The 12274-nt window shown below is 27.1% G+C and overlaps 8 protein-coding genes across 8 annotated transcripts; 4 read left to right on the top strand and 4 right to left on the bottom strand.

Annotated features, from left to right (window-relative positions):
• Positions 1-56: 56 nt before the first annotated feature.
• On the top strand, positions 57-632 carry ERV2 (flavin-linked sulfhydryl oxidase; the record flags this gene model as incomplete). Its single annotated transcript, XM_011277201.1, has 1 exon — positions 57-632. One exon carries the CDS (start codon positions 57-59, stop codon positions 630-632), a length of 576 nt encoding a protein of 191 aa, XP_011275503.1.
• Positions 633-731: 99 nt separating this feature from the next.
• Positions 732-1088, bottom strand: STE18 (Ste18p; the record flags this gene model as incomplete). The annotated part of the gene is made up of 1 exon (XM_011277200.1): positions 732-1088. One exon carries the CDS (start codon positions 1086-1088, stop codon positions 732-734), a length of 357 nt encoding a protein of 118 aa, XP_011275502.1.
• A 560-nt stretch (positions 1089-1648) lies between these two features.
• TMH11 (Tmh11p) lies at positions 1649-2377 on the top strand (the record flags this gene model as incomplete). The annotated part of the gene is made up of 2 exons (XM_011277199.1): positions 1649-1868; positions 2280-2377. The coding sequence occupies 2 exons, from the start codon at positions 1649-1651 to the stop codon at positions 2375-2377; spliced, it is 318 nt and encodes a 105-aa protein (XP_011275501.1).
• A 1154-nt stretch (positions 2378-3531) lies between these two features.
• BN7_2140 (uncharacterized protein) lies at positions 3532-4812 on the bottom strand (the record flags this gene model as incomplete). Its single annotated transcript, XM_011277198.1, has 1 exon — positions 3532-4812. One exon carries the CDS (start codon positions 4810-4812, stop codon positions 3532-3534), a length of 1281 nt encoding a protein of 426 aa, XP_011275500.1.
• Positions 4813-5186: 374 nt separating this feature from the next.
• ACF4 (Acf4p) lies at positions 5187-6212 on the top strand (the record flags this gene model as incomplete). Its single annotated transcript, XM_011277197.1, has 1 exon — positions 5187-6212. One exon carries the CDS (start codon positions 5187-5189, stop codon positions 6210-6212), a length of 1026 nt encoding a protein of 341 aa, XP_011275499.1.
• A 211-nt stretch (positions 6213-6423) lies between these two features.
• Positions 6424-8166, bottom strand: VMA13 (H(+)-transporting V1 sector ATPase subunit H; the record flags this gene model as incomplete). The annotated part of the gene is made up of 2 exons (XM_011277196.1): positions 6424-7782; positions 8152-8166. The coding sequence occupies 2 exons, from the start codon at positions 8164-8166 to the stop codon at positions 6424-6426; spliced, it is 1374 nt and encodes a 457-aa protein (XP_011275498.1).
• A 156-nt stretch (positions 8167-8322) lies between these two features.
• Positions 8323-10230, top strand: BN7_2137 (alpha-mannosyltransferase; the record flags this gene model as incomplete). The annotated part of the gene is made up of 1 exon (XM_011277195.1): positions 8323-10230. One exon carries the CDS (start codon positions 8323-8325, stop codon positions 10228-10230), a length of 1908 nt encoding a protein of 635 aa, XP_011275497.1.
• Positions 10231-10968: 738 nt separating this feature from the next.
• GLN1 (glutamate--ammonia ligase) lies at positions 10969-12078 on the bottom strand (the record flags this gene model as incomplete). Its single annotated transcript, XM_011277194.1, has 1 exon — positions 10969-12078. The coding sequence occupies one exon, from the start codon at positions 12076-12078 to the stop codon at positions 10969-10971; it is 1110 nt and encodes a 369-aa protein (XP_011275496.1).
• Positions 12079-12274: the final 196 nt, after the last annotated feature.

Raw genomic sequence — 12274 nt, 5'->3', positions numbered from 1 at the left:
GAAACAAATTCATCAACATCAACGAAACCAAATAAACGATCAAGAACTAAAAAACCATGAAGATTGTCAGAAATCCAGTGGTCAGTGTCATCATAAGTGTGATAATACTCTTCACTTTATACTATTCTTTATCTTCAACTTCTTCCTTATCAGAACCAAAACCAATAGCACCATCAACAAAATCAAATGAATTAATTAAAGATGATAAAGAAATAGTAAATACACCATTCATGCCCAAAATGGCAAATGAAACAATCAAAGCAGAATTAGGAAGATCATCATGGAAATTATTTCATACAATATTAGCACGTTACCCCGTAACACCAACAGAAAATGAACGAGAAACTCTTGATCAATTTATTCAATTATTTGCCAAAATTTATCCATGTGGTGATTGTGCACAACATTTTAATAAATTATTAGATGAATTCCCTCCACAAACTTCTTCAAGATCTATTGCATCTGTTTGGGGTTGTGATATTCATAATAAAGTTAATAAAAGGTTAAATAAACCTTTATATGATTGTGCACATATTATTGAAGATTATGATTGTGGATGTGGTGAAGATGAAGAAAATGCTAAAAAAGAAGCATTTGAAATAGAAAAAGAAGGTAAACAATCAGGAGGGTGAGCTCGACTACAATTATGTATTTTCATTATTTTTATTCTATTATTCATTAATATACAAGGGCCTTTATTTTAATTGTCATTAAATTCTTTTGATATGTCATTACATTATAGTACAACAACCATCTTGATTACCACCATTACTATTTGGATTTTTTAATTGTTGAAATTTATTATTTCTAAAAGGATTTTCACCTGGTTGTAAATTACCCCAAATTTCTGGTAATGTAAAATCTTTTGTTGATTGAGTATAATCAATAATTGAATAAGAAGCATTTGAAGCATAAATACGATCTTTTGTTAAAGTATCTTTTAATCTATTATTTAATTCATTTATTCTTTTTAATTTTAAATTTAATAATTTATTTTGAATCTTGGATTTATTTGGAGAATTTTGAAAATTTTGTTGTTGTTGATTAAATGAATCATTATTTATTAAGGGTGTTGTTGGTTCAAACATTATATTATCATATTATTATGTTGTGTTTTATTGTATTGTATAGTGTTATTATTATTAGTATATGAGATATGAAGGATCTAGTTATGAGTAAGAGTCTATTGATGTACTACGAACTTCTCCTTAATAAATTGTACTTGTAATGCATTCTATTTATCTGATACAATTTTCATACTTTTACTTGTAGCCTCAAAATCTAGAATGCAAGAGAATTGGAACAAAATTAAAAAAGAAGAGTATCAGGATTCGAATGGGTGTCAATCTTCACATCCAAACACCATCAACTTTACCACAGTTTTTCATAGATCGTTAAAGAAATTGTATGATTTTATCACCGTTCCGTTAATATTGAGGTAGTTTATATAAGTTACTTTATTCATCAATTAATATATATAATGGTTAGTATATAGTAATCATTATATACCAATGACATTCATACTAACAATATCATAGGAACATCCAAGTTTTACATTAGCAGGTTTAGTCTTTATCGGTGGAGCAGCTGGTTTTGCGTAAGTATAAAACACTAAACACTAAACACCAAGATCCAAAATACTAATTAAATGTTTAGTAAAAAAAGATCAATTCCTTCATTAGTTGCAGGTTTAACATTTGCCACTGCATTCGGTACAGCAGGATATTTATTGAAAAATAATGCTGATTATGGTTTAGAATTAGCTTTAGGTTCTTCATCATTATTATTAGCTGCTGGTATTGCAAGAGGTATTCCAGTTAAATTTAGTAAACCTGTTCCAATTGTTTTAACAGTTTTAGGTTTATTAGGTACAAGTTATTATACAAAAAAATATAATGAATTTTATCCATTTTTTTAATCCCGATGGATCTAATGGATGATTAAATACATGTATATACAAAGATAATTCTACAATAATATTAAAAACCTGTAAACTTCAATATATTTCTAAAGACTTAAACCCCTTTAAACCTAATATCCACTTGATCTATAACCAGCTAGAGTAATATATAAGCTTTAATGACCATCATAACTCTAGTATAAACCAAGATTTGTAACTTCTGTGTAACTTCTGTGTACATTTAGTACCTATAACTAATAAAGAAAATCAAAAATGCAATAACCTAATGAAATGAAATAATGTTGTATGTATGTTATATGTTTATATGATTATAACAATACTGATGGACGTTTACTATCAACACTAACAACACTTGAAGCTCTTGAAGAGTTTGGAGTTGTAGTAGCACTAGTTGGTGAAACATTTGGAATAACAAATGGTTTTGAGATATCTGATGATAAGACTAAGAATTGTTGAGCAGCCATTGTAGTATATGTGTTGTTGTTGTAGTAGTTGTTGTAGTTTTCGTTCTTGTTATAAGATGATTTAGTAAAGATAGACTACAATTACTTTAAACAGGGATATTAAGACTCTTTATATAGTTGAGTATCTGATGTATATGATTTCAAATCAAAGAATTGGTCATTTTTGTAATTCGGGTTTAAAATTAAAAATTTTTAATAGTCATTAATTTTTGTGATCAAAATGGTCATTTTCATAGTCATTTTGACGCACCCCAGATTGAGTGACCATGATGTCAGCAGAGAGCCAGGCAGACTAGTCAGGGAGCTAGGCAGGATAGGCAGAGACACTTAGGCAGAGACTTAGGCAAAGATAAGACCATGTGTTTAATAGGGGCTTTGTATGAGATTTAACGGTTATCGGTTGAAGACTTTGGTGGGACATACGTGGGGGATATAGACAGTAGACAGTACCGGCTATTGACTATTCCATCAAGCCATCCCGGGTTACACTAATACTAAACAACAATGGCGTAATTAGGATACCATCGTTAAGTAACGGGTTCACTAGTTCACCAATGCCATTCCCTTTCAACCTATTGTTCTTAATCCCATTAGCAAAGACCTCAATTCGTTTATACTTTCACAATTGAAACACTGGTAGTTGTACGTTGTACGTATTGTACATCGTGATTAACAATTATTGAATATAGCCAATAACTAACCATTAACTATGCTTAATTCAAGTACTAAGTAGTTAACTAAATCATCATCACTTGTAAGTTGTGACTTGACTGATGGACTATACATCATGGTCCCTTTGACGTGTTGATCATTTGGATTAATTGCATCAAATGTTTGACACCTGCTCATCGTTAAGCACCTGTTCATCAATTTACTTTTGTACTATAGGCTATAACACTATTATATGATTTATGTTAGATCATTCTAGAAGAGTCATGAGTCAACTAATTCATATCTAGATATCGTCTAATTCGTTTAGTTTATAGATCAATTCTATATAGATTGACAAATTACACCGTTTGACGCTTGACTTCCCAATTAGGAAACTATAAATTATAACACATGCAATTTTCTATATAAGCTATATATATATTCTTTTCTTTCATTACTTCTTATTCTCCTTGATCTCCAGATAGTCACCTTCTTCTATTCCATATCATCATGTAATTTAACTTGTTTTGGGAATGGATCTTTTTTACTCAATACTAAAACTCCATTTGTATGAGATAAATAACCTTTTATATAACCTTGATAAATTAAATTTGCAATTATACATTCAGTTTCATCTTGATTTAATATTCCAATCATATTTGAAGATCTTTCTAATTCTGAATTATTTGTATGATATTTTGAAAATTCTAAACCTCTTGTTATTGTAATTATAGATAAATGTGATGATAAATTATTTGATTTATAAATTGTTTTAAATAATTTTAATAATATAAAATTTGTTAAATTTTCAATAACCAAATATAAATTTTTCTTTAAGAAGAAATTTTCATATAATTCAAAATATTTTTCAAAAGTTTTCAAATCTCCATTAATTAAACTTGTAAAAATTTTATTATAAATTTCATAATTTTTAGGAAACATTTTCAATTTTGTTAAATTTGGATATTTCTTGGTAATTAAAAATTTTAATGGTATTAAATAAACTAATATATTTTCTTTATGTTTCATATCCTTCTTGGAACATAATTGATAAGCATATTTAAATTTAAAATATGCATTTTTAAAATTCCCATCTCCACATGATAATGCACCACTATAATATAAATAAGTTATTGCATGAGATTTTGGAATTGATGATAAACTTGGTAATTCATCTTCTTTTGATTTGAAAACTTTTTCCATATTTTTTGCCATATCTTTATTATTTAATTTATGATAAATTTTTAATTCTTGTCCAACAAAATAATAAATACATTGTCTTCTTGATTGTAATAAATCTTCATTACGATCATTTAAACATAATTTATAAGAATTATGAATAGTTCTTGCTGCAATGATTAAACATGATTCATCTTGTTGATTTCCTGAAAAATGATTACTTTCTAAAACTATAGTTGGATTTTTTTCAATATAATCATCAGCTTCAATTGCATAATTTATAAGATTTTTAGTTATAACCATTAATGATTTAACAATCCAAACAGTTTTTTGTTCAGCAAATCTATTTAAATTTTTTAATAAATCATTTGATGTATAGAACTTTTCTGTTTTATCAGGTGAATTTAATGCTTTATTTAATCTAATATAATCTTTCAGGATATTTCCAATTTCAATTGTTAAACTTGAATCTTTTTCAATTATATCTAAACTTAAATTTCCAACATTTATAGAATTTGGATAGTCTTTTAATCCCTCTGCTAATCCTTCACCATCTTCTCTGTTGAGCTTATCAATTAAGAATTGAATTGATTCCATATTAAACTTGATTTATATATATTGAGATCTTGATATCTGACATCAATTCATGTTAATCTTTTTGTTTATACGTCCTTTAATTAAAACAACTAAAAATGAACTAATTCGCGACAGTCGCGAAGACGGTGATTACTTAATCACCATATGCTTATCTAATCTCATTGTATTTACCTTTTCCCTGTTTAGGAATAGTAATTGAATTTATACCGGTTAAATTTATTTTTATAGGAGAAAACTTTGAGAAGTCTAGGTCTTTTCGATTGTTTGAAGCAGTAATGAAGAAAGTGCTTTTAAAATTAGAAAATTAAACTGTGAATCTACTAATACACTTTCAAATATCTTCACTCAAACAAACAGTACAATATAATTATACAATGGTCTTGGATAATATAGAGAATCAAAAACCAATTAGATCACCAATCAATGGTAAAATTGATGCTTCACCAAGAAGACAAAGAATCATTAGTGAATCAACTGGTCTTGTTAAGTTTAATTTATCTCAAAAGGCTCAACAAAGAGAAGAATCTATTAAAAATTTCCAATCATTAGAACAAAAAGCTGTTAATAATGAAAATTTATCTTCACCAACAACAAATAATCATAAAAATGGGTTGAAATTAACTGGCTCTATGATATCACCAAAAAGATCTTCTTTAGATCCACCTTTTTCACCAACAAAACCAGCAAGATCTAATATTAGTCCTTCAAAAACTAATAATTTAGGTATGATTAATGAAAATATAATGCTTGAATTAGCAACAAAACAAAGAGAAGTTTTAGAATTAAAATCAAATATGGAATTATTGAAAAAACAATTATCACAATCTGAAAAAGAACTTTGGGAAATTGAAAAAAAATGTAATAGAACAAATGTTTCAACTTTACCACCTGCTTTAACTCCATCAAGAAGATCATCACCAACAAGATCTTTAATTAATACCCATGAACCATTATCACATCAACCACAACAACAACAACAACAGTTTAGACAACCATCACCTGGTTTAAGATCAAAACAATCATTAAGTGCAATCAAGGCAAGTATTGAATCAAGTTTTGAAGCTACAGCAAATCAACAAAGTCAAAATTTTGCATCATTAAAGAAAAAAATTTCAATTCAACAATTAACAAATAATAAATCAAATTTAAATTTTAAAACAATTCAAAAAGATTTCCAAGAAAATTGGTCAAAATCAATTAATGCTTTTTCAAATTTAACAAATGATTTTATAAAAGATATTAATCAAGTTAGTAATTCAAATAGTAGTTCAAATCATAGTTCAACTTCATCAAATTCAAATAAAAATAATCATAATGAAAGTGATGAAGAAGATTATGAAAGTGATGTAAGTGATTATGGTTGTGCAGATGCAAGTGATTATCAAATTGCAGTTAAATAAAACTATCTTGATAGTATGTAAAATAGACAATATGGTATCACCTAGAGCTGGTTGAAAGGTGATTTTGTATTTATAGTATAATAAAAGAGGTATATACATAATTAAATTTAATATGACATTCTATATTAAAAAGTTTTAGTATACATATATGTAATCCTGTTCAATTAAAGGATCAAACAACAAAAAAATTTTATTCAAATAGACTTATCAATTATTTGAAAGTTTGTGAAACAATCAACTGAGTTGCTTTCAAAGCAGCATAACGAACTTCAGAATTTTTATGATTTAATAATTCCATAATTTTAGTTTTTTTATTTTGAGAATTTAAAATGGTTATAGCATTTGAATCTAATTCTAAAATTTTAGAAATATCATTCAAGATAAATGTAAAATTTGATGAATCATTTTCTTCATAATTTAATAATTCAATTAATTGTTTAAAAATTTTATAATTTGAATCTTGAAATTTTGATAAATTATCAATAAAAAATTCTTTATTTGAATGAGTTGGTGAATTTTTAAAATTTTTTGTTGTTAATTCTTGTAAATATTCATCAAAACTTGTTAAAGTTGAAAAAACTTCTTCAATTTTTGAAGATAATGAATCTAAATCTTGAACTAATTCTTCATCTGCCCATTTACGATTTTTTAAATTTGGAATAATTGATTGAATATTACCAATTAATATTAAAAATTTTAAATTTTCAATTGAATTTTTATCATCATTTGGAATATTTGTTAAATTATTTAAAATTGAAATAATTAATCTAATAATTTTTTCCTTGATGGAAATTTTTAATAATTTTAATAATGATAATAAATCATTTTGATAAATTTTACTAAAATTTTTCAAAATTTCCTTGTTAAAAGTTAATAACCAAATTGATAATAATATTTTATATTGAAATTGAATTGAATTTGTTGAATTATTATTTAAAACTGTATTTAAATTTAAAAATAATTTTGGTACAAATTCATTATTTTTTGTCCAAAAAATATCTCTATATTGCTTTTTAGATAATAATTCACTAATTAATTCAATAGAAAATTGTTTTAATTTAAAATTTTCAGATTCAATTAATGTATCTAATACTTGAAAAGTTTGTAAAACAATTGAATCATCACTTAGTGTGATATCATTTTGAATTAGCAGATATGAAATGTTGAACAATGTAAATAATTTAATAACTTCATCTTGATGATTTAAATATTTAACAAAAGGTTTTAAAATTGAATCATTTGAATTTAATTCAACTAATTTTGTTAAAACTTGATCATATCTCAAAAACCCTGAAAATAAGACATTAACATATTTAATAGCATCTTTTCTATCACTTAAATCTTTCCCAAGGATATTTAATAAAGTTTCCACATAATTATCAACATTATTTGAACGAATAAAATTAGTTAAACTTTCTTCAGTATTAATCTTTTCCAATTCAGTCAATTCTTTAGCTTCTTGTTCCGAGATCAATGAACCACGAGCATATCCATCCCAAGGAATAGTTTTAGATAAGATAGCCTGTCTATAGTCTTCGAAATAAGGACTATCCAATTGTAATTGTTTATACTGATAAGAGATCTTGTTAGTTATGGCCCCTTTGAATAGTCATTTTGATAAATATTGACACAATCCACGAGAAACTTTCGTAGTTTGATAACAAAAGATACTCACTGAAGTACCAGAAGACATTATTACCACTCCAATTTAATTTAAGAGTATAGCTGATTACAACAACACTTTATCAACCCACGCATTTCAATCCCATTTTTCTATTTCGTATTCAAATTACCAAATTTCTGAAATGCAGCACTTAGAATTTGAGAATTCGCGAATAAAAAACAATCAGGTGATCAAAAACGTGATCTAAAAAATCTGTCATTTTAATGAGTGTCAGTGTATTTTTATATGGTCTTAAATCAAATCAATAAAGAATACCAGTTTCCATTCCATCTGAGACAACGTTTGTCTGAGAAGTTGGTGGCTTTTTGATAGGCATTGAGAACACAAGTGGACTGCTGAATATAGAATAGTACTGGTGCTGGACACTGTGCTGAAGTTGGTTGAGATTACAAGAATTAATTTGGAGTTTAGTGCTACATAGCCAATATGAGAATACTTAGACTACGAAAGAATCAAAAATTAGCCATATCTTTGGTTTTATTATTCACAATTATTGGATTATTGATATTCACAGTTACCAATTATGATATAGATACTTCCACTATTCAAAGAACTTTTAAATTGGAGAACTTTGTTAATTTAAGTAATAATGAAACTCATGATCCTACACCATTATTAGCTGGTCAATCCATTGTGACTGATAATGAAAAAGAAACTTTCAAATTAAATACAAACCCAGTGGAATTTATACAGACAAAATATGAAAGTGAACCAGGAAAGGCAGATATATCAATTGAACAAATATATAAATTTAAAAAATTCTTAAATGATGAAATCTTAACACCAATCTTGGATGAAGATTCTTCAATTAAAAAAGTTTCATCTTTATTTGAACAATCTCATTATAGTGAAGGTAAAAAGAAACCACATACAGCGGGACCTGTTAAAGAAAATTATCGTGAAGATCCTGTTTATACAAAAGATTTTTTATTACAATATTTAACTTTAACAAATCAAGAAGTATCAATATTGAAAAAATCACATTCAAATATTGTTAAATCATTACCAAATTCATTCCCTAATGAAGTTGTTGAATCTACATTTACAGATTCACAAAATAATCCAACAAATGGATATGTCTATGTTGGAGGAGCACAATTGAATTTCTTAACTTTATTATCAATTAAAACTCTTAGAGCTTCAGGAAGTGTTTTACCTGTTGAAATTATCATTCCAAAACATTTAGAATTTGATATTGAATTATGTAATTACATTTTCCCCAAATTAAATGCAAAATGTTTAATAATGGAAGATTTTATTGGTAAATCAACAAAGAAAAAAATTGATAAATATCAATTAAAATCAATAGCAATGTTAATTAGTTCATTCCAAAATATCTTATTCTTAGATGGAGATAATATGATTGTGGAAAATCCAGATTATTTATTTTTCAATGAACCTTTTAAAAGTTATGGATTAATTACTTGGCCTGATTTATGGAGAAGATCAACATCACCTTTTTGGTATTCAATTGCAAATATTGATGTTAATGAAAATAAAAAAATTAGAAATTCATATTGGCATAACTTCCATAAACAAGATTTAATTTCACAAGATGGTGAACAAGGGTTTGGAAATGATTGGTTATATTCATATCATGATTTCCAAGGAACAATACCCGAAACAAGCTCTGAAAGTGGTCAATTAATGATTAATAAAAAAACTCATGCAAAGACATTATTTTTATCAATTTATTATAATATTTATGGTCCAAATTATTATTATCCATTATTAACACAAAATTCTCATGGTGAAGGTGATAAAGAAACTTATATATCTGCTGCACACTCTTTGGGTCAACCTTATTATCAAGTTGAAGAATTTCCTCGTGATTTCCAATCAAATAATGGTAAGAATAGACAAGGTAAAACTAGAACAATTCATGCAGTTGGTCAATATGATCCTTCGAATGAATTTGAATTAAAATTAAATCAAGATGGGAAAACATCAAGACAATCAATCAATGATTATAAATATATTAATGATAAATCTCATTGGGAATATAAAATTTGGAAAGATTCTAAAATTATGTTTTTACATTGTAATTCACCTAAATTATATACATGGGAATTATTAAAAGGTTCATTAACATCAATGGGACAAAAAATAAGATTATATGGAGATTTAATATCTCAATTAACTCCATTTTCAAATGATCAAAAAGATTCTAAAATTGAACCAAGAGATTTTGAATTAGAATTATTTGAACATATGAAATGGTATTTTTGTGATCATAAAGATATTAAAATTAAAGGTTTACCAAGTTTAGATTTTGATAAGATTTGTTTAGAAATTAAGGTTCATATTGATTTTTTGAAAAAATCAAAAAAATGATACCCATGATACCCCTTATTCAACAACAAAGGGGTATAAAGATAGAGAAATACAGTATATAACCCATACATTATCAGATAGGCTAATAAAAGATGATCCTTGATGGATTAGTGTTTAAACAATTAATTCCCATGTAATTGTACTATCTCTTCTGTCACTCCGATATGCTAGTTAATAATATGGGTATCCATATATAGCTATTCATCTATCCCCATAGCTCTTTATTCAAAAGTCTATAGAACTCTATATACGATGATTTACTGAATGGTCTCAAATAATCATACGATATCATATGTTGTTTGTTTAGATATGTATTCTAATTGTTTATACAAGTTAATTCTACCGTGTTTATCTTATCTCATCCCTTGAAGATCTTTAATCTTAAAGTCAAAAGTCAAAAGACAAAACTTTAATAAAAATCCATAATATACATGCAGCAGCCAACTGATATCACGATATATAATATGGAAAGATAAGATAACAGAAAAGGGACATTTAGACATTTACGAGTTCAAGACAATTCATAAAAAAGATAATTGTACTACATTTGTTATTTCTAAATCAATAGACTTTAATTTCATAGGTATATAATAACTTTTTTCTAATTCAAAAAAAGTTTGAAAAACTAAAAAACAAAACTTCACTATCTTTCTCTCTCTCACTCTAACTAAAAACTAAACTTTTCATTAAATATTATTCATACAGATCACAATTTCCTTATATTATTATTCATCACGATTATAATGATTCTCTTTGGAATTCTTTAGACATATCAGCATCAGCAATTTCACCCATTATAGTTTCAGCAATAATACCAGTAACTAAATATGGATCAATGTTTGAAGCTGGTCTTCTATCTTCGAAATAACCTTGACCTTCTTTAGCAACAGATCTTGGGATTCTAATAGAAGCACCTCTGTTAGCAACACCGGCACTGAAACTTGTAGCTGAAGCGGTTTCATGACGACCAGTTAATCTTAAATCATTATCAGCACCATATAATAAAATATGTTCTTTATGACGTTTAGCTAATTTTTCAATAGCTTCATCAATATATTTAATACCACCAGCAGATCTCATCTTTTCAGTAGAAACATTGGTATGACAACCAGCACCATTCCAATCACCTTTCAATGGTTTTGGATGGAAAGAAATCTTAACACCAAATTCTTCAGCAACTCTATGTAATAAATAACGAGCAACCCATAATTGATCACCCATTTCAATACCGGTACATGGACCAACTTGGAATTCCCATTGAGATGGCATAACTTCAGCGTTAATACCTGAAATTTCAATACCAGCGTAAAGACAAGCTCTGTAATGAGCTTCAATAACATCACGAGCATAAACTTTACCGGTACCAACACCACAGTAGTAAGGACCTTGAGGAGCTGGGAACCCACCTTTTGGCCATCCATAAACGTTATCATATTGATCAAATAAGGTATATTCTTGTTCAAGACCAAACCAAACTTTTTCAGATTTATGAGCATTCATTAATTTTTCACATTCATGTCTGTGGTTAAATTTGTTTGGGGTACCATCATTGTTCCAACATTCAGCTAAAACAATAACGTTATCACCTCTTCTAAAAGGATCTGGGTAATAAGCAACTGGTCTTAAATAAACATCAGAATCATGACCTGGCGCTTGCATTGTTGAAGAACCATCAAAGTTCCATTCTGGTAAATCATCAACAGAAGTAATAGCTTTTTTCAAAGTTCTACCTTTTGAACGAATTGAACCTGAACCATCAATCCAGATATATTCAGCTAAAATACGACCTCTTTGGTCTAAAGAAAGATATTTTTGTAAAGTAGCGGTGTTTTCAGTTATTTCAGCCATGGTTGGTTGATATGTATATGAAGTTGTTGTGTTGTTGAAGTTCTAATGACTTTAAGCTAATAAATAAGCAATAAGTAAAGAAAGTCAAACAAGTTTGTTATCAAATTAGTTTCAAAAATAGAATACCTGTAATATATATATATACACTTTTGTCAAAAATTTTATGTTAAATTACTTCTGACTCAGAAAAAGCAAA

The sequence above is a fragment of the Wickerhamomyces ciferrii genome, contig 00049 (genome assembly GCF_000313485.1).
Source record: "Wickerhamomyces ciferrii WGS project CAIF00000000 data, strain NRRL Y-1031 F-60-10, contig 00049, whole genome shotgun sequence".
Lineage (NCBI taxonomy): Eukaryota > Fungi > Ascomycota > Saccharomycetes > Phaffomycetales > Wickerhamomycetaceae > Hansenula > Hansenula ciferrii.
Note: the sequence above shows the minus strand (reverse complement) of the source record. Positions and strands in the feature narration are given on the sequence as shown.